Below are 24,069 nucleotides of genomic sequence, written 5' to 3' on the forward strand. Positions count from 1 at the left end.
CAGCAGTGGTTAAAAGGACTGGCTGTTAAAACCTTTGATGCCCTGCAGGAACTGATAATAAAAGACCAGTTCCTCCACACTTGTCCTGTTGATGTCCGGCTGTTTGTGCTGGATCGAGTACCAAAGACAGTGGATGGGGCTGCAGAGATTGCCGATTCCTACACAGCCCAAAGAGCACCCGAGTCCCGGAGGACTACAACATCCAGCTGGAGGGGAGAACAGATTGCTAAACCTGTTTCCCCCATTACCCAGAGGAGTCAAGCACCGCTGTCTCCTGGATTCAAGCAACCAACCACTGACACCCGGAAATGCTTTGTATGTGACAGGGTGGGTCATATCAACATGACTTGCCCAGAGAGGAAGAGGGAGGCCCCAAAATCTAGTGAGGCCTCAAACCCCAGTGAAGTCCAAACTGCTTTGTGTGCTACCAGGAATGCCACTAGCTATGCAGAGAATCTGCAGCTTGTCACGGTTGGGGGTACAGTTGCCACTGGGCTGAGAGACTCTGGAGCAGAAGTGACTCTCATACATCCCCAGCTTGTGAACCTGGAGCAGTACATACCTGGGAAAATGATTGCTGTCAGAGGAGTTGGGGGTGTCACCCCAGCCATACCCACCGCCTTGGTTCACCTGGACTGGGGTGCCGGCAGTGGAATGAGAAAAGTGGGAGTAACTGATGCCATCCCCACAAACGTTTTGTTGGGTACTGACCTGGGACGGTTAGTAGCCAGGTATGAGCCTAATCCAACCCCCGTAGAGCCCACCTCCCCAGCAGAAGTTCAGGACTCTTGCAAGGTACTGTTTGATAACTCTGTGCAAGTAGGGGGTGCTGGTGGGCCTCCCGGGGCTACAGACTGTATACTAGGAGCAAGCCCTAGTGAGTCTCCAGTGCCTAGGCCTGGAGTGGGACCTGGTGATACCGAGAATGCAGAAACTGATGATGTCATTTATGACGCACGGACTATCGAGGCGATCGATGCAGGAAATGTTGATGCTACTTGTGAAGTGCTGAGTAGCAATATGTGTAATGATACAGTTAATATTGATGTTTCAGGTGATGTTCCAAATGACAATATATGTAGGGCTGATAATGCTGATGTCATATGTGTTGTGCTACATAATGCTGTGTGTCATGTGGACACTCTGTCAAACAGCAGGAGTAACCAGCAGTGTTCGCTGGGCTGCAGCAGATGAACTGCCCACTGAAGGGGCAGACGGCCCCAGGCCAGATCTTCCCCCGTCAGATGTTTTTAAGACCAAATGTGATGTGGTTTATGATATGTGTAATGTGGGCGCTCCCTCAGCTGCAGTGGTAGCCCACAATGCTAGTGGGTCTACAGCAGAGGGACTGGCCACTGAAGTGGCAAATCTTGCTGGGTCAACCACATCCACTTCGGAACCTGGCCCTGACGGCCCAGGAGCCTCTCCGTCTGCAGCCTTCCTGGCATGTGTGACAGGCAGCACTGAGCTCTTTGGGGCTGTTCGATTTGACAGCAGCCTAGAAGAGCTCAGGGGTCTGGCCAGTGGGTCACCAGCTGGGAGGGGCAGGCTGAGAGGGTTCTGGGAAGTTATTCCCTCGGAGCTGCCCAAAGTGGAGGAGGCAGACCGGCAGATAATCATTCCCCAAAGGGACAGAGAGATAGCTCCTGCCACTATAGAGAAAGTGCGTGTAGTGATGGTCGGAACCCTTCCCCAGCTGCAGCACTGTCTCTATGGTCATGAATTCACGGTCCTCACTGACCTTCATTCCCCTGGTTGGTTACATCAGGTTGCCAAGAGCAACGACACATTGCAGCAACCTGACCTAGCTTTCCAGTCGTGTAGCTGGGAGCCAACTGACAGGTGGGGAATATGTCAGGAATATGGCAGCTAGCGGAGGTGTCAGAAATATGGCAGCTAGTTATGATGTTGGGATAATACAGAAGCATATTTTTCATTTTTCTGACTGTATCATATGTGATGTCGGCTACAGCCATTCTGGCTTTGGGGAAAGCTGTGTTTGTTTGTATGGCAGAAGGAAGAACTTTGAGCTTTTGCATTCAGTTCCTCTGGAAGGTGGATGTTGCTAATTGAATCTCCTGTAGTACATTTGCATTTGAGGTGGAACAATCGCAGTCAGGTCTTCACCTTGGATCGGCTGTCTCAGATGTGATTGTCTGTGTCTGTTTACAGGTAATTACATGCAAACTGCTACCTGTAACCAAAATACAATCTTTTGATGTATGGGCTAGACTATAGTTACCTGTGGAAATTGGAGTTTATGGAAGTGTTCTGATATCTCTGAAAAGATCAAACACTAACACAGGAACGCTTTGAAGTTCCACACGTTACACAGGAAATTGGATTATTCCTGGACCTGGCACATTGGGGAATTAGATTGTGGGACTGAACATCCATTGCCCGGGGCCACACTTGGGACTATAAAACCCAGACTGGGACAGTCACAGATCATCTTCTCTTGAGGGTAGCACATCACCAGAGCTGATCCCGATTGAATTGGTAAATCAGTGTCCCTCCACGGTTGGACATTTGCGCTGGTAAAAGTTCACTTTATGTTTATTCCATTCTTTATTTGTCTTGCTGTGTATCCTTGTAAACTTTTGTTTTGTAACTTTTTTTACTTAGTTTTTGTAAATCTTTTGTATATATTATTTTCTGCATTGTTCCCCTTTTTTCCTGGAATATTAAATCATTATTTAATAAGTTTGACTACTGCTGTACTAAACTAACACTCATAGCCTAGAAGAGACTGAAGTGTAACTGTGTATAAGTCCATGCCTGATTGTATGACTGAGCAACACTACCGTATACGATTGTAATTGCATTGTGTGTATGGGGCACCTCTGCACTCGACAGCAGAGTGGGAAGTCTCGGAGTGGCTAACAGTATCGTTCGTAACGACTGCTAGTGGTTTTGCTTTACTACAGTGTAATATTGCAACTGTGTGTGTGTGCATGGCGTTCTCGTATTCGGCCTAAAGCGCAACGCTGACCCGAGTACAAAAATGCGGATTGCGTGCTGAGCACTCGACAGCAGAGTGCATGTGTCTAGCAACAGCTAGTGGTGGCAGTGAGAAGTGTTTGAGGGGTCCCAGCCTTGTTTTTAGCTTGTATAAGGCTGCTCCCCGTTTGATCTGGTCAAACCCGCAGTTGGGAACCGTATACGCAGGCGTGCCGCTGGCCGGTTCCTGACAGTGTGCTTTTGCAGAACTTTGCGTCCGCGGGCTGCGAACCTAAAATCTGAGCCAACTCTGATCACAGGAACCTGTCCATATGAAATGCTCCATTAACAGGTTTAAATGAAACTGGAACAAAAATAAGGCAAAACACCAAACCATGTTTCATCTACTGAATTAAACAATGGCACTGATTGTTTGCAGTGGGCAAATTTTGCATCTATTATTCTTTGCACCTGTCATATTACATCAGTCCAGTTTTACTTTGTATTGAAACATGTTTTTTGTTTAATTTATTTAGAATCTACCTTGGAAGAGCTGTGACAATCCATGGAACACAGATCGCTGTTTTTCCAACTATTCTATGGCCAACACTACAAACATGACCAGCGCAGTGCTTGAATTTTGGGAGTAAGTTGGTTTATGTCTGTGTCAACTGTACTTCATGAATCCGTATAATACCTATATTTGATTGTTGAGAATACAAAATAAATTCCAAAAGCAATGACACATAATAGTTCTTTTTTAAGCATAACTGAACATTTTCCACAGGTACAAATTTCAGTTAATATAGTACCACATCTATTGGCAGAGACAATCATATTACTTGCAAAAACATGTCCATGTTATGGTGGCCATGCATGGTACAATAAAAATGTTTGATTATCCTGCTGTAATATGTACAAACACAGGCGCCAAGCAGAGTAAAACAAGGTTCTAAAAATGATAAAAAAGAGGGAAGTCGAGGTGGACTTACCTCCCTCTAGTAGTGGACATATACTCAAATGCAGAGTAAAAAATATACAATTTATTCACACAGCTCCATAAAATCGCAACACATTTCGCGGTCAACAGTCCCGCTTCATCAGGCAGTACAGAAGCATATAAAACTGTAACAGATACAAGCATGCAAATCATTATTCCACAAATATGGACCATTAACTCAAAAATATAAAAATGTGAATACAAATTTATGCGAAGCAACTCGGTATTTTTGAGATAAAAAAACCTTGTGTTGTGGAAACTGCATGCATCTACAACCATGCATATCAATAAGCCACAGATATGGACCATTAGCTCAAAAATATAGAAATGTGAATACAAGTTTATGCGAAGCAACTATAAAGTATCACGTGAATCATATTGCCTTTTGGAGTAATTGGACTGTGCAAAGAACTAGACAATAGGATAAAAGTGCAATGCTTAGCCTCCTTGCCGGTTATCCCGAGCTCAACTCGGGGTAACCTGCGCAGGAGGATTTCTCAAGCCCCGCTGGGCCGATTTGCATAATTTTTTTTGTTACATGCAGCTAGCACTTTGCTAGCTGCTTGTAACATCCAATCGCCGCCGCTCGCCGCTATCTGCCGTGCCGCGCTGCCCCCCCCTCTCCAGACCCCTTGCGCAGCCTGGCCAATCAGTGCCAGGCAGCTCTGAGGGGTGGAAAAGGATTCCCTCTGATGTCCCGACATCCATGACGTCGGTGACGTCATCCCACCCCGTCGCCATGGCGACCAGGGAAGCTCAGCAGGAAATCCCGTTCTGAACGGGATTTCCTGCTTACTCTGATTGCCGAAGGCGATCGGAGTGGGTGGGGGGATGCCGCTGCTGAGCGGCTATCATATAGCGAGCCCTGGACTCGCTACATGATTAAAAAAAATTTTTTTTAAAAGTGCTGTGCTGCCCCCTTGCTGGCGGGAATTAGACCGGTAAGGGGGTTAAAAGGTTGTCCATAGGCAAAAGTGCAGTGCTTATCACATTCAATAGAAGGGGTCTAAAGTGCTACGTCATGTATCCTTTGCAGACACAAAAAAAGCAATCAGCGGGCTCTCTGCCAAGAGTAGCCTCTTACCTGGTTCAGGTCTATAAAGCGTGTGATCGCCTCTGTGAGGACGGTCTTCATGTTGAGTTCTATATATAAAATAGCTGTGTCTAGCAAGTGGCCAATGGGAGCGCAACACGCATGCAGCGTACACATGGTCACCAGCCAAACAAAAAATGGGGGCGGGTGCGACATTAACGTCACATTAGTGGTGGCGGCCATTTCTTTGATGGAAACCTATTATACATGTATGGGGAGTGCAGTGAAAAAGGTTGCATCATAGGTGGCGGCCATATTTTTGGTTGGAAACAATGTAAGGTGTACAGAAAAAAAGTCACATCATTGGTGGCGGCCATGTTTTAGGTTGGAAACACTGCAGTGATGAGGTCGCATTACCCTTGGTGGCCATGTTTAGGGTTTTAAAGTTTCACTCTCAAAATGAAATGCTTTTTTTGTGTCTGCAAAGGATACATGACGTGGCACTTTAGACTGCTTCTATTGAATGTGATAAGCACTGCACTTTAGCCTATGGACAATCTTTTAAGCATTGCACTTTTATCCTATTGTCTAGTTCTTTGCACAGTCCAATTACTCTAAAAGGCAATATGATTCACGTGATACTTTATAGTTGCTTCGCATAAACTTGTATTCGCATTTCTATATTTTTGAGCTAATAGTCCGTATCTGTGGCTTATTGATATGCATGCTTATAGATGCATGCAGTTTCCACAACACAAGGTTTTTTTATCTTAAAAATACCAAGTTGCTTCGCATAAATTTGTATTCGCATTTTTATATTTTTGAATTAATGGTCCATATCTGTGGTATATTGATTTGCATGCTTGTATCTGTTACAGTTTTATATGCTCCTGAATTGCCTGATGAAGCGGGACTGTTGACCGCGAAACACGTTGTGATTTTATGGAGCTGTGAATAAATTGTATATTTTTTACTCTGTATTTGAGTATATGTCCACTACCAGAGGGAGGTAAGTCCACCTTGACTTCCCTCTTTTTAGCATTTAGAACATTGTTTTACTCTGCTTGGCGCCTCTGTTCGTACATATTACAGCACGATTAAGTCTACCCCTGGTGGAGGGGTTCTTTCCCCATTTTACTATCTACAGAGAGCGACTTTTATACCTGAGTGGGGTCAGGTACTAATACTCCCCACCTGCCTGTCAAGTGGTTGCCTGATGGTAACCCACCTTTGTGAGTATAAGAACTTTTGACATTACATTATATATTGAGCTTACCAGACAATGTTGCACTATTGGGCTCTTGGTGTTCTCTGTTTTGTTTTTACAAGTTTGTTTATCCTGTTTATTTGATCTAAATGATCGAATCGAATGAAAGTTGAAAATATTTTTTTTTTTAATCAGGAAATTTGAACGATCTGAAAAATCAGATCGGACTTGCTGGAAAAATCTTTATATTCGATCTAACGGAATAATCGAACTAAATTATCTAATCGAAAAAAAATGAAAAATTGTACCATGTATGGCCACCTTTAGTTTTGCCAAAAATTTGTTACGTGGCAATCAAAAAAGTATACCAAACATATTGAAAGCTTAACAGAAAGCTCTAGATTCTGAGTTTTGGAGTCATCCAAGTGTCTCAACAAGCTGCTTTATTATTATTATTATTATTATTTATGATTTACATAGCACCAGCATCTGTACAATAGCATACAAGGTATATCAATACAGAGTATACAATACAACACTTGATACAAGACAAGAGGGTATAACAGGTAATGCAGTGAACAAATTAGCTAAATGTTTTTACAAAGGTGTGTACACCCATTACACAGCATTGTGAGACAAAAGGGGAAGAGAGCTTTGGCCAAAAGGCCTTACAGTCTAAACATTTAAGATATAGGACAGTAGGTAAAGGGAGGCTGTGTGTGGGGTGGTAGAAATGGTGATGAGTGGGCAGGGGCCTAGGTAGGGGAGTATGCTTGCCTGAAGAGGTGAGTTTTCAGATTGCGCCTAAAAATAGTGAGTGTGGGTGAGTGGCGAATGTGTTGAGGGAGAGTGTTCCAGAGGAGGGGAGAGGATCGAGAGAAGTCTTGCAAGTGGGAGTGGGAAGAGGTGATCAGGGAAGAAGACAGAAGGATATTGTTAGCAGAGTGGAGCTTGCGTGTAGGATGGTATCTGGAAATAAGTTGATTTAGATAGGAAGTAGCTATGTTGTGGAGAGCTTTGTAGGAGAGAGTAAGAATTTTAAATTGTATCCATTGTGTAACTGGCAGCCAGTGAACGGACTGGCAGAGGGGAATTGGGCTAGAGAAGTGGGAGGAGAGGTGAATGAGTCGTGCAGCAGAGTTCATGATAGACTGTAGCTGGGCTAAACGGTTGGCAGGAAGGCCGCAGTGCAGAGAGTTGCAATTGTCTAGTCTGCTTCACAAAATGTTCCCTTCCTTATGATATGAAATCAAAGGTGTCACTCAACTAGATACCCCTAGGGAACTAAAGAACCAGAACACAACCAAACAAACATACCATCTCATTTTATAATCAACCTAAGAAATGTGCAGAGGAAAGGCCTAAAGGTCCCATCATTTTTTTTTCATACGATTTTCATTTGTATATTTATTTTTATGTTTGAAATATTTAAATGAAAAAATAAAATATGTTTGTTGAGTTGGTATAGACTGAGCATGTGTAAGATACATATGATATCACGGTGGTGTGGTGTAGTGGATACCACTCTCAGAGCGAGAGTGCTATACCGGGGACCCAGCACTGCAAGTCACAGTGCTGGGTCCCTGATTGAAATCCCAGCTAGGGAACTATCTGCACAGAGTCTGTATGTTCTCCTAATGTCTGTGAGGGTTTTCTCTTGTCATTCTGATTTCCTCCCTCATCCCAAAAGCATACAAATAAATTAATTGGCTTCCCTCTAAAAAATTGGCCATAGACTACAATGGACATATGACTATAGTAATCTCAGTAATCCCCAATAGTTTCCCAGATTAAAAACTTGGCTTCATCAGCACGTTCCCAATTCTGGGAGTTCGGAGTTGTTTGCTATTCATTTTTATTAGGGTAATTCAATTCTAATTTTCTATAATAAACTATATAGCAAGACTAATTGAGATAATAAAACCAAAACAAAAATCTAAACAGTGGAAATATTAGACAATTCGCTTAATATCTCAAATATAATTAGGCTCCCAAAATCTTTTGACCTATGGTACTCATTGACCTCTTGAGGACCGCGGTCTTAACTCCCCTAGTGACCAGGCCATTTTTTACAAAATAGGCTGCAGCTTTAAGGGCTCACTGCAGGGCTGTACAACTCAGCACACAAGTGATTCTGCCCACCATCAGCCTTCTCTGTTGGTGGGCTGTGATTGCTCCCAGGATGTTTGTTTAATTTTTTTATAAACATTTTTATGTTTTGTTTTGTTTTATAAATAAATGCTTTTTTTAAAATGAATTATTTTCCTAGCCCTCCCTCCCCCGCCAGCCAATCAGTGTGATTGTCTGTCATAGATTTCAGCCTATGACAGCGGATCACTTCCCTGCCTCCAAAGGGACAGTCGTGTCACACGGCTGTCCCCACCATCTAATAACACTGTTATTAGATGGTGGTTTCACCGTCTAACAGTCCCTAGTGGCGATCGCCGCTGGGAGGGTGATGACGGAGCAGAGCTCGGTACGCGCGATCCCATGCAATCTACGCCCCTAGCACTTCACGCCAAATGGCGTGGAGTTCTCTTGGGGCTGCCGCGCTACTCACACCAATCGGCGAGGAGCAGTCGTTAGGCAGTTAAATACCTCAATATATATTCAAAGTATGTAGATTAGGGTCTGTATTTAAAGTTCAGGCAATTTAGAAATATATGGCAGTTTTATACTGGGTGAGGCAGCCAAAGTGTTCTGGTACAGTGATAAGTGGTAGGCATGGTCTTAAGGTCATAACTAATGCTGTAGTATTTGTGCTTTCTCAAATGTTCTTAATTGTGGAACCAGCACTGATTTCCTGCCCTATCTCGTGTACATCTTTGGTGTGCAGCATGTGTAGTGTGCCGCCTGCCAATCTTACTAAAGTTTTGCTGTGCATTTTTTTAGTGCCTATATTTTGTTAGAGATTTCTATTGATTCTAAGCTGAGGTATATGTGGCACTGGCATACTTGCAGTGACGTTGGGTTGTTTATGTGATATGAAGTGTATATTTAAAAAGCTGAAGTATGTGAAGTATATGAATAGGTATTGTGATGTTTGTTTACCCAGATGTGTCCACTATTTTGTGCTATTTGTATTCCTACTGTGGTGTGCATGATGGGATGAATGAGAGATGTGTGGGGAGCCTGGTATGGAGTGAGAGACACATGAGCATGCTGCCAGAACTGTTGGACTGTTCGGCCCTGTTCAGACTATGTGCGTTCCTAGCCGGTTTTCCAGAACGCGTACAGGCAGACTTTGCGCACAGAAACGGCCACTAATGTTTTCTAATGGCCTCGTTCACATGTATGTGTATGAGACGCATATGTTTCTCATCCGCATCGCTGTGTGTCACGCACAGAAACGGACGCAATGAAAGTCTATGGACGCGTTTCAAAAACACGTACTATTGCATTTTTAGCGAACATTTCCCTTTGTGTTTCCCATTGTTTCCTGTGTGACACACTTCCTTTGAACATGCAAGAACGCAATAGAAAATGCACGAAAAACGCATATAAACGCATGTGTTTTTCAACTTGCGTTTTCTTTGCATTTCTATGCGTACTTCAAACGCTGACAGTATGAACAGGGCCTTAGTGTTTTTATTGCTGTCTTTGTCACTGCTAAGCTGAGGTATATGGGGCCTATATATATACTGTATGTGAAATTCAGTAGCATGTTCAGATGTCTCTGCAGTATAGACAGGGGCGGAATTAGTCTGTGGATGAACTGGTGGGAGGATGTGAATCAGTGACATCATAAGCAGTAATCCCTCAGGTCCACAGCATGGGATGGGTTTTAATTATGTTTGTTTGTGTTTGATACATTCTTGCATGTGTATTTTTGATACATTCTTGCATGTGTATTTATGTATGCAGGCCCGGCCGCCTTTGACGCCAAGTGAGGCGACTTCCTCAGGTGGCACAAAGTTTGAGGTGGCACAAACAGGATGTGTGGAAGAGTAGGGCTGGAAGCCTGGCCTGCCGCTGCCTTGCTGATTGTTCGTCTGAACACTCAGCTGGATGCATGGACGCCTGGACTTTTAGCAGGAAGTTGATCAGAATGCCAGGCGGCAGCTGCACAGTCAGTCGGTGTCCTTGGCAAGCAGCCATTTATATGGTGCAGTGTGGCATAGTTGTGTGACTGTATCCCCAGTGCAGGCATCTGGATAAAAGCTCCGCCCCCTCCTCTTCACATGGGGGAGCAGCAGCAGCAGCGATCATGCAGTGGCCAGGGAGAGCAACAATAGGATTGCGGTGCTCAAGTTATATTGATGTTCCCCCAGCTACAGTATGGCATCCTAGGTAAGGTGGTGACAGCCAGTGTTGCTCGTGAATTATTGCCAAAGGCATTTTCGCATCAAAAAATGTCATTTTCGTTTTCAAGACTTTTTTCTCCGCAAAAATACGCTTACATTTTTGCATTTTCGCGTTCTAGATTTTCGTGTAAATTTGCTTAAATTTTGACATTTTCACCTAGTGGCTGCCAACTTTCACAGTTAATAGCAAAGCCTCCTTAACATCATCAAATTTGTAGGGTATGGTGAACAGTGGGTATAAGAGAAAAAAAAACACCTTATAGTTTTGGAGAAAATCGATTTTAAAATTATGAAAGGAAAAAAGTATACATTTAAATGCAGTAAATTACATATTATGTATCAACTTAATGGTGGTGTAAATTTACATATATCATAAAAAAGAGCATCGCAAATCAAAAATTTCAAGTTCACAACATCACTAGTGTGGACCCCCTGGAAAATCCAACAAGAAATCAGTGCTATTTCTTTTGCTATAAGTAAATTTACACTACCATTACGTTGCTACATTATCTGTCATTTACTGCATTTAAATGTACACATTTTTCCTATTGTAACTTTAAAATCGATTTTCTCCAAAACTATAAGGTATTTTTGAAAAGTTTTTTCCTCTTGTACCCACTGTTCTCTCTAACACATCCTGGGAAATTTGATGATTCTAGCTGGTAAGGGGCACGAAAGTCGGCAACTATTTGGCGGGAAAAAAAAGCTAAAATATTTGGACGAATTTCCGCTTATCAAAGCGAAAATTTTACTTATTTTTGCGAAAATAAGGAGAAAAGAATATTATCATTTTTGCTCTGGTGACAGCTGCTGTCTCTGTGTTGCCAGTGCTGTCACAGTGCTATGTGGTCCGACTTTCTGACTTTCCCTTCACTTCCTCTATTGGGAGGAGAGCAGAGGAGACGAGACTGATAGCAGGCTACTTTACAGCCACTATTGCTGCCCTTCACCCACTGCTCTGCCTGAGAGAAGTTCTCTAGCTGTCGGAGGACATCAGCCTTCCTGAGCTGTGGATCTCCTGCAGTGTGTGCAGTGCTGAGCAGGTCACATGAGCTGTCAGTACTTGAGTTTCCCTGGCAGTCAGAGTGCATTGTCTAACATTTAGTAGTGCTACCACACATTGAACATATAACACAGTTACATCATATAGTAGTAGACTATGCTTGTTAAAATTCAATAAAAATTATTGTGGAAAAGAAAAAAAAAACATTTAGGAGTGCTCCTCCAACTTGCAATCCTCTTTCTCCATCTCACTCTCGTACTTTCCCTTTTTGTCCCACACTCTCTCTTTCCCTCCGGCTCCACTTTCCCTGCATCTCATACTCGCATTTTCCCTCCGTATCACACTCTCTCTCTCTGTCTCAAACTCGCACTTTCCCTGCGTCTCACTCTCGCACTTTCTCTGCGTCTCACACTCGCACTATCCCAGAATCTCACGCTCAAACTTTCCCTGCTGAAAAATGCACACAACTGCGTTAATGGGATCAGGTCCTAATCATACTCTCTTTTTGAACAATTTCATTGGAATGCATTGGTGAGGCGCTGGATCAATGATCTGTCTGTATGTACAGGTTTTGATCCCAATAGAAACATCCAGTTTAGGCTTCTCAGGGAAATTTTGATTAGAAAAAATGTAAAGTCAAAAATATGTATTGTGTTTAACTTTTAACAATAAGCATTGGCTTAATATATTTTTTAATTAATTTTAAGTTCATTTTGTATAATTAAACAAATAGGGCACTAGAAGGTATCGGCAGCTATCCACATCAACCTTGCATACATCTACAAGAAGAAACAACTAAATGGAAGCGCTTAATCAGCTATCCATATTGCTGTTTGGACATTGGGTAGTCCATGATGGGGAGATGCCATGCAGTATTTTAAGACTCTGTGAAAAACCTGGGGGTGATCCAGGATGGAAAGCTAACACTCAGACAGCAGGTATCGGCTTTTGTCAAGTCCTCATTCCTCCATCTGAGAAATATGCATGAGTTCATGCATTTCTATCCTCCCGCCTGGACTACTGCAATGCCCTGTCTGTTGGCTACCCGGATAAGGTTCTGCGCCTACTACAACTAGTACAGAATGCAGCAGCCAGACTCCTAGCCCATACCCCCTGCAGCTTACACATCTCCCCAGTACTACAAACTCTTCACTGGTTGCCAGTAAAGAATCCATTTTAAGATCTGCCTGCTGACATTCTAGGCCCTACACTATATGGGACCCTAGTACATAGCAGATCTATTAGAACTATATGTCCCTCCATGCACCCTCCGCTCTGCCAACAAGATGAATTTGGTTATTCCCAAGATACACTTAAAAACATTTGGTGCATGGGCCTTTGTCCATGCAGCCCCTACTCTATGGAACTCATAGAGGTGCCTTCTCTGGACAGCTTTAAGAAAAAGCTAAAAACTACACCTCTTCTCTCGAGCCTTTGAGCCTGCATAACGCAGGGTCACAGCACATTGAGTCCCTGTAACAATTGGTGTCAGCGACACAGATTTTTCTGATTATTGGTGATCTGCAGTATCACCCATAATACAGATGCTATACCTGATTATGTGGTGATCTGCAGAATCACCAATAATACAAGTATAGCTAGACACAGGACACCTAATGTGGTATTGTGCTTGGTGCAACAGTAATAAGAGAAGTTATCTCACGAGGAGCGGGAGACACAGACAATATTGCAGCCAAGGATCCCCTGAGGGGCAGTGGATTCAGACTGCACTGCAGCCAGTGGACGCCTGAGCAGCAAGGACCACTGGTGGTGATAGAGAGTATGATCACCTGAAGGGCAGGTGACCAAGGCTAAACAATAGCCTAGGATTCCCTGAGGAGCAGGGAATACAGACTATACTTCAGCCAAGAATTTCCTGAGGAGCAGGGAATTCAGATAGTACTGCAGCCAGTGGACATCTGAGGAGCAGGGACCACTGACTGTGCTGCAAGTGAGGTCACAGGTGGAATGAGTGACTAAGACTTTACTACAGCCAAGGATTCCCTGAGGCGCAGGGAACCAGACTGTACTGCAGCCAGTGGACCCCTGAGGAGCAGGGACCACTGACTGTGCTGCAAGATGATCTCCTGAGGGGCAGGTGATCAACAGACACTATTTGCAACTAACAGACACCTGAGGAACAAGTGTCACAGATAGTACAGTATGACTGTTTACCTAAGGGTTAGGTGACAGCCCTAAAGATTTCCCTTACTAGTGGTAGACCCACTAGTGAGGATAGAAAGGTCAGAGAAGCAAGGTCAGCAACGAACGGACAGATACAGTACAGAGACGGAAGACTGATTCGGTATCTAGGTACAGGCAGAGTCGGCAACAGTAGACAGATAGGCAGAAGTACCGAATCAGCAACCAAGAGAGTAGTCAGGAGAGCGAGAGATCATAACAGATAATACAGTAGTAATATAGCAATACTAGTCTAGGTGTGAAGTCCTTGGTTTCAACACCTGGGAACTAGACTAACAGATGTACAATAGTGATATAGCAATAACCTAGTCTAGGGGTGAAGTCCTTGGTTTCAACACCTGGGAACTAGACTAAAGAATGGTACACAAGTCTAACAATATAATAGTACTAAAAGCTATCAACAGAATCTGACGAAGTGTGAATTCCCAGCTCCGGCTGGTTCTAACACACTGTAAGATCTGACTAGGGTCTGAGCGCTCACACGTTAGCATTCGCAACAGCAGACAACTTGCAACTGACAGGCAAGCCCTATAAATACCCAGAGCGCTCCACAGCGCCGCCCCAGTCACTCAGCCAATCCGGAGCATAGCTGGAGTCAGCTGATCGGCCTGATCAGCTGACTCCCCTTCTACTTGCATAAAGGTCCTGTCGCCTGGCGCGCGCGTAGCTCTTAATCTGTGTGCACTAGAAGGACCAGGTGAACCAGCAGCATGTAGCTGCGTGGCAGAAGCCGCCAGCTGGAACGCGGAGATGGCCGCCCTGCCGCTTGCCCATGCGGCGGCATCTCCGCTATCCTTTACAGTCCCCAGGGTGAAAAGCGCTACAAAATATTATTATTATTATTAAATTTGGAAAATATCACATAAGGGATCTGTCACATTATTATGGTTGCAGGACTGTGATTACAAATGTCTGCAATATAGGAGCTTTTTTAACTATCAATACAGTTGTAGACTGTGGATTACAAATTGACAAGGTACCAGTAATGATTAAAGAGGATCTGATTGCATGCCTGTAAGAGTAGTTGTAATGTGATTTGAATTACAACTTATATTATTTATGTTTTTGTAACCAAGCATACATTTACTTGTTGGATTAAAACACAACACTTTAAAAAATTGTTTTAAGCGCTTCCATTTAGTTTGTTTTTTAATTTTGTATTTGTAGGCATTCTTAATGTTATTGTGAATGGTGGGGGAATTGGAGACTGCATAACTCTGAACAGAATTCATAATTACAAAGTTAATGGTTACAGTGGTTTTCATGAGCCTTGATCATATGGTGCAAGTTGGTAAATTGTGCATTACTTCCTAATGAATTAGTGATCATGGAAGCAATAATTTGATTGGTATGATATCCCAGTGGATAGCCGTCTTTAAAGTGGGTGTCGATCAATCATTATAGCACTATGTTAACTGAAACATCCTATAGAGTGAATCCTAGTAGAGTAACAGGGGTATATGATACCTGAGATATTCCATTTCTTGCAAATACTATACCAGTTCAAAGGCTTCAGGGCCAAAATAATGATTTTAGTAGCCTTCCATTTGATTAACAGCCTGTTCTTTTGTCTAAAATGATATTAATGTGGAATGATTACCTCCTGATTGCAGTTTTAATAACATGTACTGATTTTTCCCCATTCATGGTCTCTCCCGGCTCTCATTTCAAGGTCACTTTTAAATAATTTGATGAGAGACCGAAATGCTTTACATGGGAGATACAAAGAACTACTGTAGAAGTATACCTGTCTCTGAAATTGTGCCATCAATTCTTATGCTAGGTATACACTATGAGATTTTCTGGCAGATTAACTGTCAAATCAATTATATCCAACATGTCCGATCTAATTTCTGATGATTTTCAGATCGATTTCTGACTATTTTCTGTTGACTGCTATTGGAAGTCGATTGGAAAAGGATCGGAAATACTGTCTTCCTCAGGTTTAATCCTGAGGATGACAGCCAAGAACTGTTGAAACAAGTCGATTTAAAGTGAGGAGATGTGGTCTAAAGCAAGTTTAAATAATATCAGCAGTGCCTGGAGCATCCACAGTCCAGCTTGTCACCTAGTGACTGTGTGGAAGTTCCAGCGTCCATCCCGGGAAGTGATGTCACGAGCCAGGAAGCCGCAGCACACGCAGGCAGCTCCAGCATCTGATTCAGCGTGTGCAAGCGAGCTCCGCTATCTAAGACAGAGTCCCCAGCCAGGACTCTGCAAAACAACTTGGCAACCCCGAAACTCTTTTCCACCCATATCAAGGAAGTCAGCAATTAAGAGACAGAGTATTAGCCCAGAGGGATCTGGCCATCGAGGAACGTGAGTTAAAGCCCATATGGAGATAAAACATCATAGGGCAATAAATGCAGTATTTTTCCAGATGGAGGTTTGTTTTGAATAGAAAATTGCATGACAATCAAACTTCTTTTGAGAATTGCCATACGGGGATTACCGTGTACTAATGCGGTAATCCTCAAAGGCTCCCAAAGGCATGTTTTTGGCGGTGCATTGCGACCCCTGGGCCGCACCACTACCACCAATCCTCAGTCTGAAATCAGCCTCAAGGTATGTATCTGGTGGGGAAAAGGCAGCTGAAGAGAATTTAGTGATGGAAAGTTTAAAGGAGCATCACTTGTTTTTCAGCATAACAAGGCAGATTCTGCATCTGTCACAGCTACTGTTTAAAATCCATTCTCAAATATGACGCCATTAAATTAAAAATAACATGGCAATCAATTCTGTATTACTAATGTTCTTGTTATTATTAGTACTACACATACAATTCATTATCTTGTATGTTTATTTTCAGTTCAGGTTTGCTTTAGGTCTCGTCCATCTGAGATGGGTGAGTCAGGTTCTCTCTCTGTGCCCTTGTCTTCCTCTATGAATTCATTATCAATTGGTGTACTCTTGCCCCTCCCAAAACCATCAGGCTCTTAAAGAGACTCTGTTACAAAAATGTTCAGCCTTATTTATTCTATCCTATAAGTTCCTATACCTGTTCTAATGTGGTCTGGATTACTGCAGCCTTTTCTAGTTCCACTGTCTCTGTAATATACCTAATCTTCTTTTCTTTGTCAAAGCCTTGTCAAGCCAGAGAGGAATGTACTGTCTCTGCTGTGATAGGGAGAAGTTATACATGCCCCCTGCACGCCCCCTGCAGGCTCTGTGTGTGTGCTTTGTTTATTAGTCATATATATATATACACTGCCTAAAACTGGCGATTAAAAGCCAGGATCATGGCGGGGAATGGCGGAGATGGCATAGAGGGATCCAGGGGATCTCAGTGACTCGATTGGTATGCTTTTTGATTGTACAAATCGGACAGTACAGAGTCTCTTTAATTTTTTTTGCCAGTGTTTAGAATAGTCATGCTGTGAAATATCTGCCTGATTTTATTGATAGCTGCATAGTAAAGAGTAGAGTGGACTCATCTCCTTATCTTGCAGTAGCTCTGCAGCTCGAATGAATCAGGAAGCAATTTCACACTTAAACCGTGCATTCAGTAATCACACTGTGCAGTGTTACCATGGTAACAGACTGAAAGCATCTTTTGCAAAGTACTGCTTTAGGTGAGCTTATCTTGAAAGCAGGCAGATGTTTATTTAGTAGGACACCTAAAAAAAAATGGAACAACTAGAGAACATGTCAATTGTCAAATGACATTGAATTCAAACAGAGAGAAAAGAAAGGCACAGAGATACAATCTGACTTACCCAAATCAGAAGGTTAAGTCCACAGAAGGTCACCGTCACTATTGTAATAACATATAAAATAGGAAATCAAGAAAGTAAAACATGTACATGTACTGTATATATGATTTCTAGCATTGTAATAATAATAATTAAAATATTGTATTGTACAAAATGCATTTGTAATTTTCAGGGTCATGTTTTTTTTTTAATATGGAAAGAAATATTTTATTACTGTTATTATGGTAATATTATCATTTGGAAACAAAACTGGTGTAAAATCATCTATATCATTCTAGTTTTCCCCTGTGTTTGATGGGTTTTATTATTTGTCACGTCAATTATTAATAATTTTGTATTGTTATGTTTTTTAGGCGTAACATGCATCAAATGACAGATGGATTAGAGAAACCAGGTCAAATCAGATGGCCACTAGCCATCACATTGGCCATTGCATGGGTATTGGTTTATTTTTGCATCTGGAAAGGAGTTGGCTGGACAGGAAAGGTAATTCTAAATGTATTTCTGCTTTTAGTTGGTCCAAATTCTGTAATGCTAGAGTCAGGGAGTTAAAGTGAAAGTCTAGTTTTGCTGACAAAAAGAAATCCTCATCAAATAATTATGTACTTTGCAGGCATTCCAGCTAATTTTTTCATTAGATCGATATTTACTCATAACAACAAAGAACGTTCTAGTGTGCTTGCTAGAAATTAATGTTAAATGGGGGTGCCTATTCATTAAGATTCAAAAGTGTAGAGAAGACTAGCACTCTTTTCAATTTATCTTCTGATAAAAATCTCAATTCTATTCAGTAATATTTTAGAATGCTTCATAAGGTGAAAATATATGCCAGCTGGATATAATTCCAATAATCACAGTTCAAGAGGTACATACGGTAATCATAATTCTTACTTTCAAAAATCCAGCAAAGCACAAATCAAGTGGACACATCAAATTGCAGCACCTTCACAAAGGAACAATAAAGTTTGAATGCATGTGTTGCTGCTGTAATTTGATGTTTTCTGGTGTTTTGTACTGTACTGTATTTCTGAAAATAAGAGTTATGATTATGCAATGTTTTTATTGTGATCATTGGCATAATACCCAGATGGACTTTCACCTTATGAAGCATTATAAAATATTTCTAAATAAAATTTAGATTTAGATCAGAAGATATATATTTAAAGAATGCTGGTGTTCTCTACACTTTGGAGTTGACTATTTCTGTCAGTGATCAGACAGATTTGCACTTATTGATTACTAGCCAGGAGTGTGGCCAAACAACAGTTTTTACTTGGTATATTCATTATGACAACATGTTCAATTCCAGTGCCAAATAAAATTATATTCTCCAAGCATCTCTTTACACACTGAATGCTTGTTGCAATTTAAAGAGGAACTTCAGCCTAAACAAGCATACTGTCATTAAGTTACATTAGTTATATTAATTAAAATAGATAGGTAATATAATCTCTCACCCACCCTGTGTTAAAAGAACAGGCAAATGTTTGCTTTCATGAGGGCAGCCATCTTTTTGGTTGAAAGGAGGTGACAGGGAGCATGAGACACAGTTCCAACTGTCCTGTATGCTGATCACCCCTCCCAGTTGCTAGGCAACGTGAATAACAACATAGGAAATCCCATCATGCTTTGCACAGCATCAGGGGGAAAAAAAAGCTTTCTCTGATGGGTGGAGCTTAGCTAAAAATGCAGCTAAAAATGATGCTTTGGTAAGAAAAACAAAGTTCTGATACTGTGAAACTGTTAAGGAAACACCACGCCTTTTCAGTTCTGCTGAGTAGATTTTTAGTCCGGAGGTTCACTTTAAATAACCATAACAGAAATCAAATCACTAAGCATCATACATGGGAACAAAGGGTGGATGCAAACAGATGAAACTGGAGGCTGCAATTAAACAATATTGGGCTTGATAAACTAAAGCAACTTCAAGGAGAAACAGATCAATTTGGCATAAACTAATTGTTCCAAGTGAATGTGAGTATTAGTTAGAGCTATCAGTTATGATTACAGAATTACTTACTGTTATTACTAAGCTGAACTTGTGAACTAAGAATTTACGATACCTCTGGGTCAATCCTAATACCAGGTCTGTGAGCAATAAAGTAAACAAGGATCCTTATCTTACCCCATTTAGATGGTCTGTTTGTATTAAGGCATCTTCATGATGTATTTATGCTTGAAAAAAATATCTGTTTTCCCTTTTGATGTTGCATGTATATAAGCTGTCTGTACCACCAGCTTGCAAACTAACAGGATGTAAACCTGACAAAGGCTGCAAGGCCAAAAGCTTGTTCATTCTTATTAATTTGTAGTTAGCCAATAAATGGTATCATCCTGATTTAAAACTTTTTGCTTTTACTGTTACTAGTTACTGTATACAGTTACTGTTTAAGAATAGGGTAAGGGCAGGTAATCTTTAGTTTTTAGAGTTAGCCATTAGAAAGGAGTAAATGTTAATGGGGAAGATGGTCATTAACTCTGAGTTGGACATGCTTCCCCCTATACTTAGCACGTCTTGCCCTGCCTCAAGTGTCCTATCAGAAAGGACCTTCAGCGCAGCTGGAGGCATTGTCACTGAGAAGAGAAGTCGCCTAAGTCACAAAAGTGTTCAGTACCTCACCTTTATCAAAATGAATGAGGCATCGATCCCGGAGGGCTACTGCCTCCCCCAAGATTAAGTCCGTCCCCACACACCGCATCTCTGCCTGCACGCCATGTGACTGCCTGCCCCAATACTAAGTCGCTCCCCGCACAACACCTCTACCCACAGGCCGCTTGACTGCCTTCTCCGCCACCACCAAGAGAGTCCAGGACTCCAGGTGGATTCCTGAATTTTTAAGGCCGCTTGTCGCTAGTCTGGCGCTTTTTTTAAGGAGGAACAGCAGAGCTGTGGGGGAAGGGCTGGAGGCACAATAGAAGGACACAGAGGCTTGTCACTGTACACAAAACATGCCTCTGTGTCCTAATATGATTTGACAAATACGCCTCAGGTTCTCTTTAAAAACGTACCATTCATTTTCTGATTCATTAACCCCCAACACATCCCATGTGTCACTGCAATGAGAAAATCACTTCACTTAGTATTATAATGATGTGGCTTACATTAATACAGTGGCTTGCAAAAGTATTCAGCCCCCTTGAAGTTTTCCACATTTTGTCATGTTACTGCTACAAACATTAATCAATTTTATTGGAATTTCACATGAAAAACCAATACAAAGTGCTGTACACGTGAGAAGTGGAATGAAAATCATACATGATTCCAAACATTTTTTACAAATAAATAACTGCAAATTGAGGTGTGCGTAATTATTCAGCCCCTTTTGGTCTGAGTGCAGTCAGTTGCACATAGACATTGCCTGATGAGTGCTAATGACTAAATAGAGTGCACCTGTGTGTTATCTAATGTCAGTACAAATACAGCTGCTCTGTGACGGCCTCAGAGGTTGTCTAAGAGAATATTGGCAGCAACAACACCATGAAGTCCAAAGAACACACCAGACAGGTCAGGGATAAGGTTATTGAGAAATTTAAAGGGACTCCGAGCAGTGCAGAAACTATGGAAAGATGCATATCATTTTAAAGCTCTCTTTCTCCTCTTTCCAGTGATATATAAACCGCTACCCTACGCCTTTTAGTTTTCGCTATTTTCGCGATTGAAATTGCAGCGGTCGTGATTTCAATCACGAAAATAGAGAAAACTAAAAGTTAGGTGTCGTCAGAAAGAGGAGAAAGAGAGCTTTAAAATGATATCCATCTTTCCATAGTTTAAAGCAGGCTTAGGCTACAAAAAGATTTCCAAAGCCTTGAACATCTCACGGAGCACTGTTCAAGCGATCATTCAGTAATGGAAGGAGTATGGCACAACTGTAAACCTACCAAGACAAGGCCGTCCACCTAAACTCACAGGCCAAACAAGGAGAGCGCTGATCAGAAATGCAATCAAGAAGAGGCCCATGGTGGATCTGCAGAGATCTACAGCTCAGGTGGGGAAATCTGTCCATAGGACAACTATTAGTCGTGCACTGCACAAAGTTGGTTTTTATGGAAGAGTGGCAAGAAGAAAGCCATTGTTAACAGAGAAGCATAAGAAGTCCCGTTTGCAGTTTGCCACAAGCCATGTGGGGGACACAGCAAACATGTGGAAGAAGGCTCTCTGGTCAGATGAGACCAAAATGGAACTTTTTGGCCAAAATGCAAAATGCTATGTGTGGCGGAAAACTAACACTGTATATTACTCTGAACACACCATCCCCACTGTCAAATATGGTGGTGGCAGCATCATGCTCTGGGGGTGCTTCTCTTCAGCAGGGACAGGGAAGCTGGTCAGAGTTGATGGGAAGATGGATGAAGCCAAATACAGGGCAATCTTGGAAGAAAACCTCTTGGAGTCTGCAAAAGACTTGAGACTGGGGTGGAGGTTCACCTTCCAGCAGGACAACGACCCCAAACATAAAGTCAGGGCAACAATGGAATAATTTAAAACAAAACATATCCATGTGTTAGAATGGCCCAGCCAAAGTGCAGATCTAAATCCAATCGAGAATCTATGGCAAGATCTGAAAACTGCTGTTCACAAACGATGTCCATCTAATCTGACTGAGCTGGAGCTGTTTTGCAAACAGAATGAGCAAGGATTTCAGACTCTAGATGTGCAAAGCTGGTAGAGACATACCCTAAAAGACTGGTAGCTGTAATTGCAGCAAAAGGTGGTTCTACAAAGTATTGACTCAGGGGGCTGAATAATTATGCACACCCACTTTGCAGTTATTTATTTGTAAAAAATGTTTGGAATCGTGTATGATTTTCGTTCCACTTCTCACGTGTACACCACTTTGCATTAGTCTTTCATGTGGAATTAAAATACAATAGATTCATGTTTGTGGCAGTAATTTGACAAAATGTGGAAAACTTCAAGGGGGCCGAATACTTCTGCAAGCCACTGTATATGGTGGTGTATGTGTGTGTGTATGTATGCATGTGTGTTTGTATTTACAGTATTCATGTTTTGCTGAAATGAAGCACAGAAATCTCGGAGTTAAGGACAGCATTTAATGTTTTGTCAAAAGCTTTAGATTTCACATAAGGAGATTTGGAGATTTGAAGAGACATGCAATATATCTCAGCATGTTGACTGAATCAAATGTAAACACTGAAGCCTATCTGATGCTGAAATGAGTATTCTTACAGCAATACATACATTTGTCTTTCTCCCCAGGTGGTCTATTTCTCTGCCACTTACCCATACATCATGCTGGTCATTTTATTTTTCCGTGGAGTGACCTTGCCTGGTGCTAGGGAAGGAATTCTATTTTATATTACTCCAGATTTCAGCAAGCTGTCCGATTCGGAGGTAACACTACTCTTTCGGTATTGGCTTTACTTCCCTACAATTCAATTCTGTGTGATAACAACAGCTGTTTTCATCTTGGATGCAGGTGTGGCTGGATGCTGCAACTCAGATCTTCTTCTCCTATGGGCTGGGTCTTGGATCATTAATTGCCCTTGGAAGTTACAACTCATTTAACAATAATGTTTACAGGTAAATGCATTATGCAATGTCATTCATTATAGAAAAATCTAACATGTTTTACACCAATGTAACATGTAAAGAAAAATATTTGAACCTCTTACTGACTGCTTATAATAAAGTGTGATGACATGGATAGTATAGCTGGTACAGAATGTTTACATTACATTAAAACGAAAACCTCTAATGATAAATTTCATTCAGAAAGAAACACTATCTGTTGAAATATATATAGAATACTATTCAAAGCAGTGGAACATCAGTATACAGGGTGATGCTGAGAAAATAATAACAATAATGATAATAGTAAAAATAATAATAATAATAATAATAATAATAATAATAATAATAATAATAATAATAATGCCAACATTTGTATAGTGCTTTTCTCTTGTTGGACTTAAAGCTTTTGAGAGCATAAGCCACTAGGTTGCACTCAGTAGGCCACTCTTCAGTGTTAGGGAGTCATGCCCATGGACTCCTTATTAAATAGGTACTGGCTTACTGAACAGAAAAAAGCCAAAATTCAAACCCTGGTCTCCTCAGAGCTGGTGTCATCCATATATATATATATATATATATATATATATATATATATATATATATATATATATATATATAACTCTTTATAACTTTTTTTAAATGTACCTGACATTCCGTTTTAAGGGTGTATTACTCACATGCTGTTTGCATGTGATGAATCTTAAATGGCTAGTGTTTACCCACATTCTACTTTCTGTTGGATCTGTCTAGTTAAAAAAAAATGTAACTAGCAGATTTGGTTCAAGTTTTGGACAACCTATTCAGTAATTACTTGAGGGGTATGTTAACTCCTTTTAAGGAACTGCCAAATGTTGCACTTACACTGGGTTAACATGTATCCTTTTCAAATTATTCACATTTTGTTGGTTTGCAGCTTGATATGAAAATACACAGATACGAAACCTTCTTTTTAGCTGTATCAATGCATTTTTTTAACAGCCAAGTGATGGAATTTATAGCAACTGTTCAGAAACAAAAAATAAACAAAGAACAAATATAAAGAAATCAATGAATTGATTAGACGGATAAAGGTTTATCTCACACCAACCTTGCACATCTAGACTGCATAATATTTCCCAACTGTTCTTTACAAAA

General features: G+C 41.4%; 1 protein-coding gene across 2 annotated transcripts in view; it reads left to right on the forward strand.

Annotated features, from left to right (window-relative positions):
• LOC137532767 (sodium- and chloride-dependent GABA transporter 1) overlaps positions 1-24,069 on the forward strand; it is a 388,606-nt gene that overhangs the window by 310,765 nt on the left and 53,772 nt on the right. For both annotated transcript variants that reach the window (XM_068253633.1, XM_068253634.1), the window contains exons 5-8: positions 3,477-3,586; positions 17,756-17,888; positions 22,621-22,755; positions 22,841-22,944. In XM_068253633.1, coding sequence (XP_068109734.1) covers positions 3,477-3,586; positions 17,756-17,888; positions 22,621-22,755; positions 22,841-22,944 — 482 coding nt within the window. The remainder of the gene's footprint in view (positions 1-3,476; positions 3,587-17,755; positions 17,889-22,620; positions 22,756-22,840; positions 22,945-24,069) is intronic.

This window comes from Hyperolius riggenbachi, chromosome 9 (assembly GCF_040937935.1).
Source record: "Hyperolius riggenbachi isolate aHypRig1 chromosome 9, aHypRig1.pri, whole genome shotgun sequence".
In the NCBI taxonomy this organism is placed as follows: Eukaryota; Metazoa; Chordata; class Amphibia; order Anura; family Hyperoliidae; genus Hyperolius; species Hyperolius riggenbachi.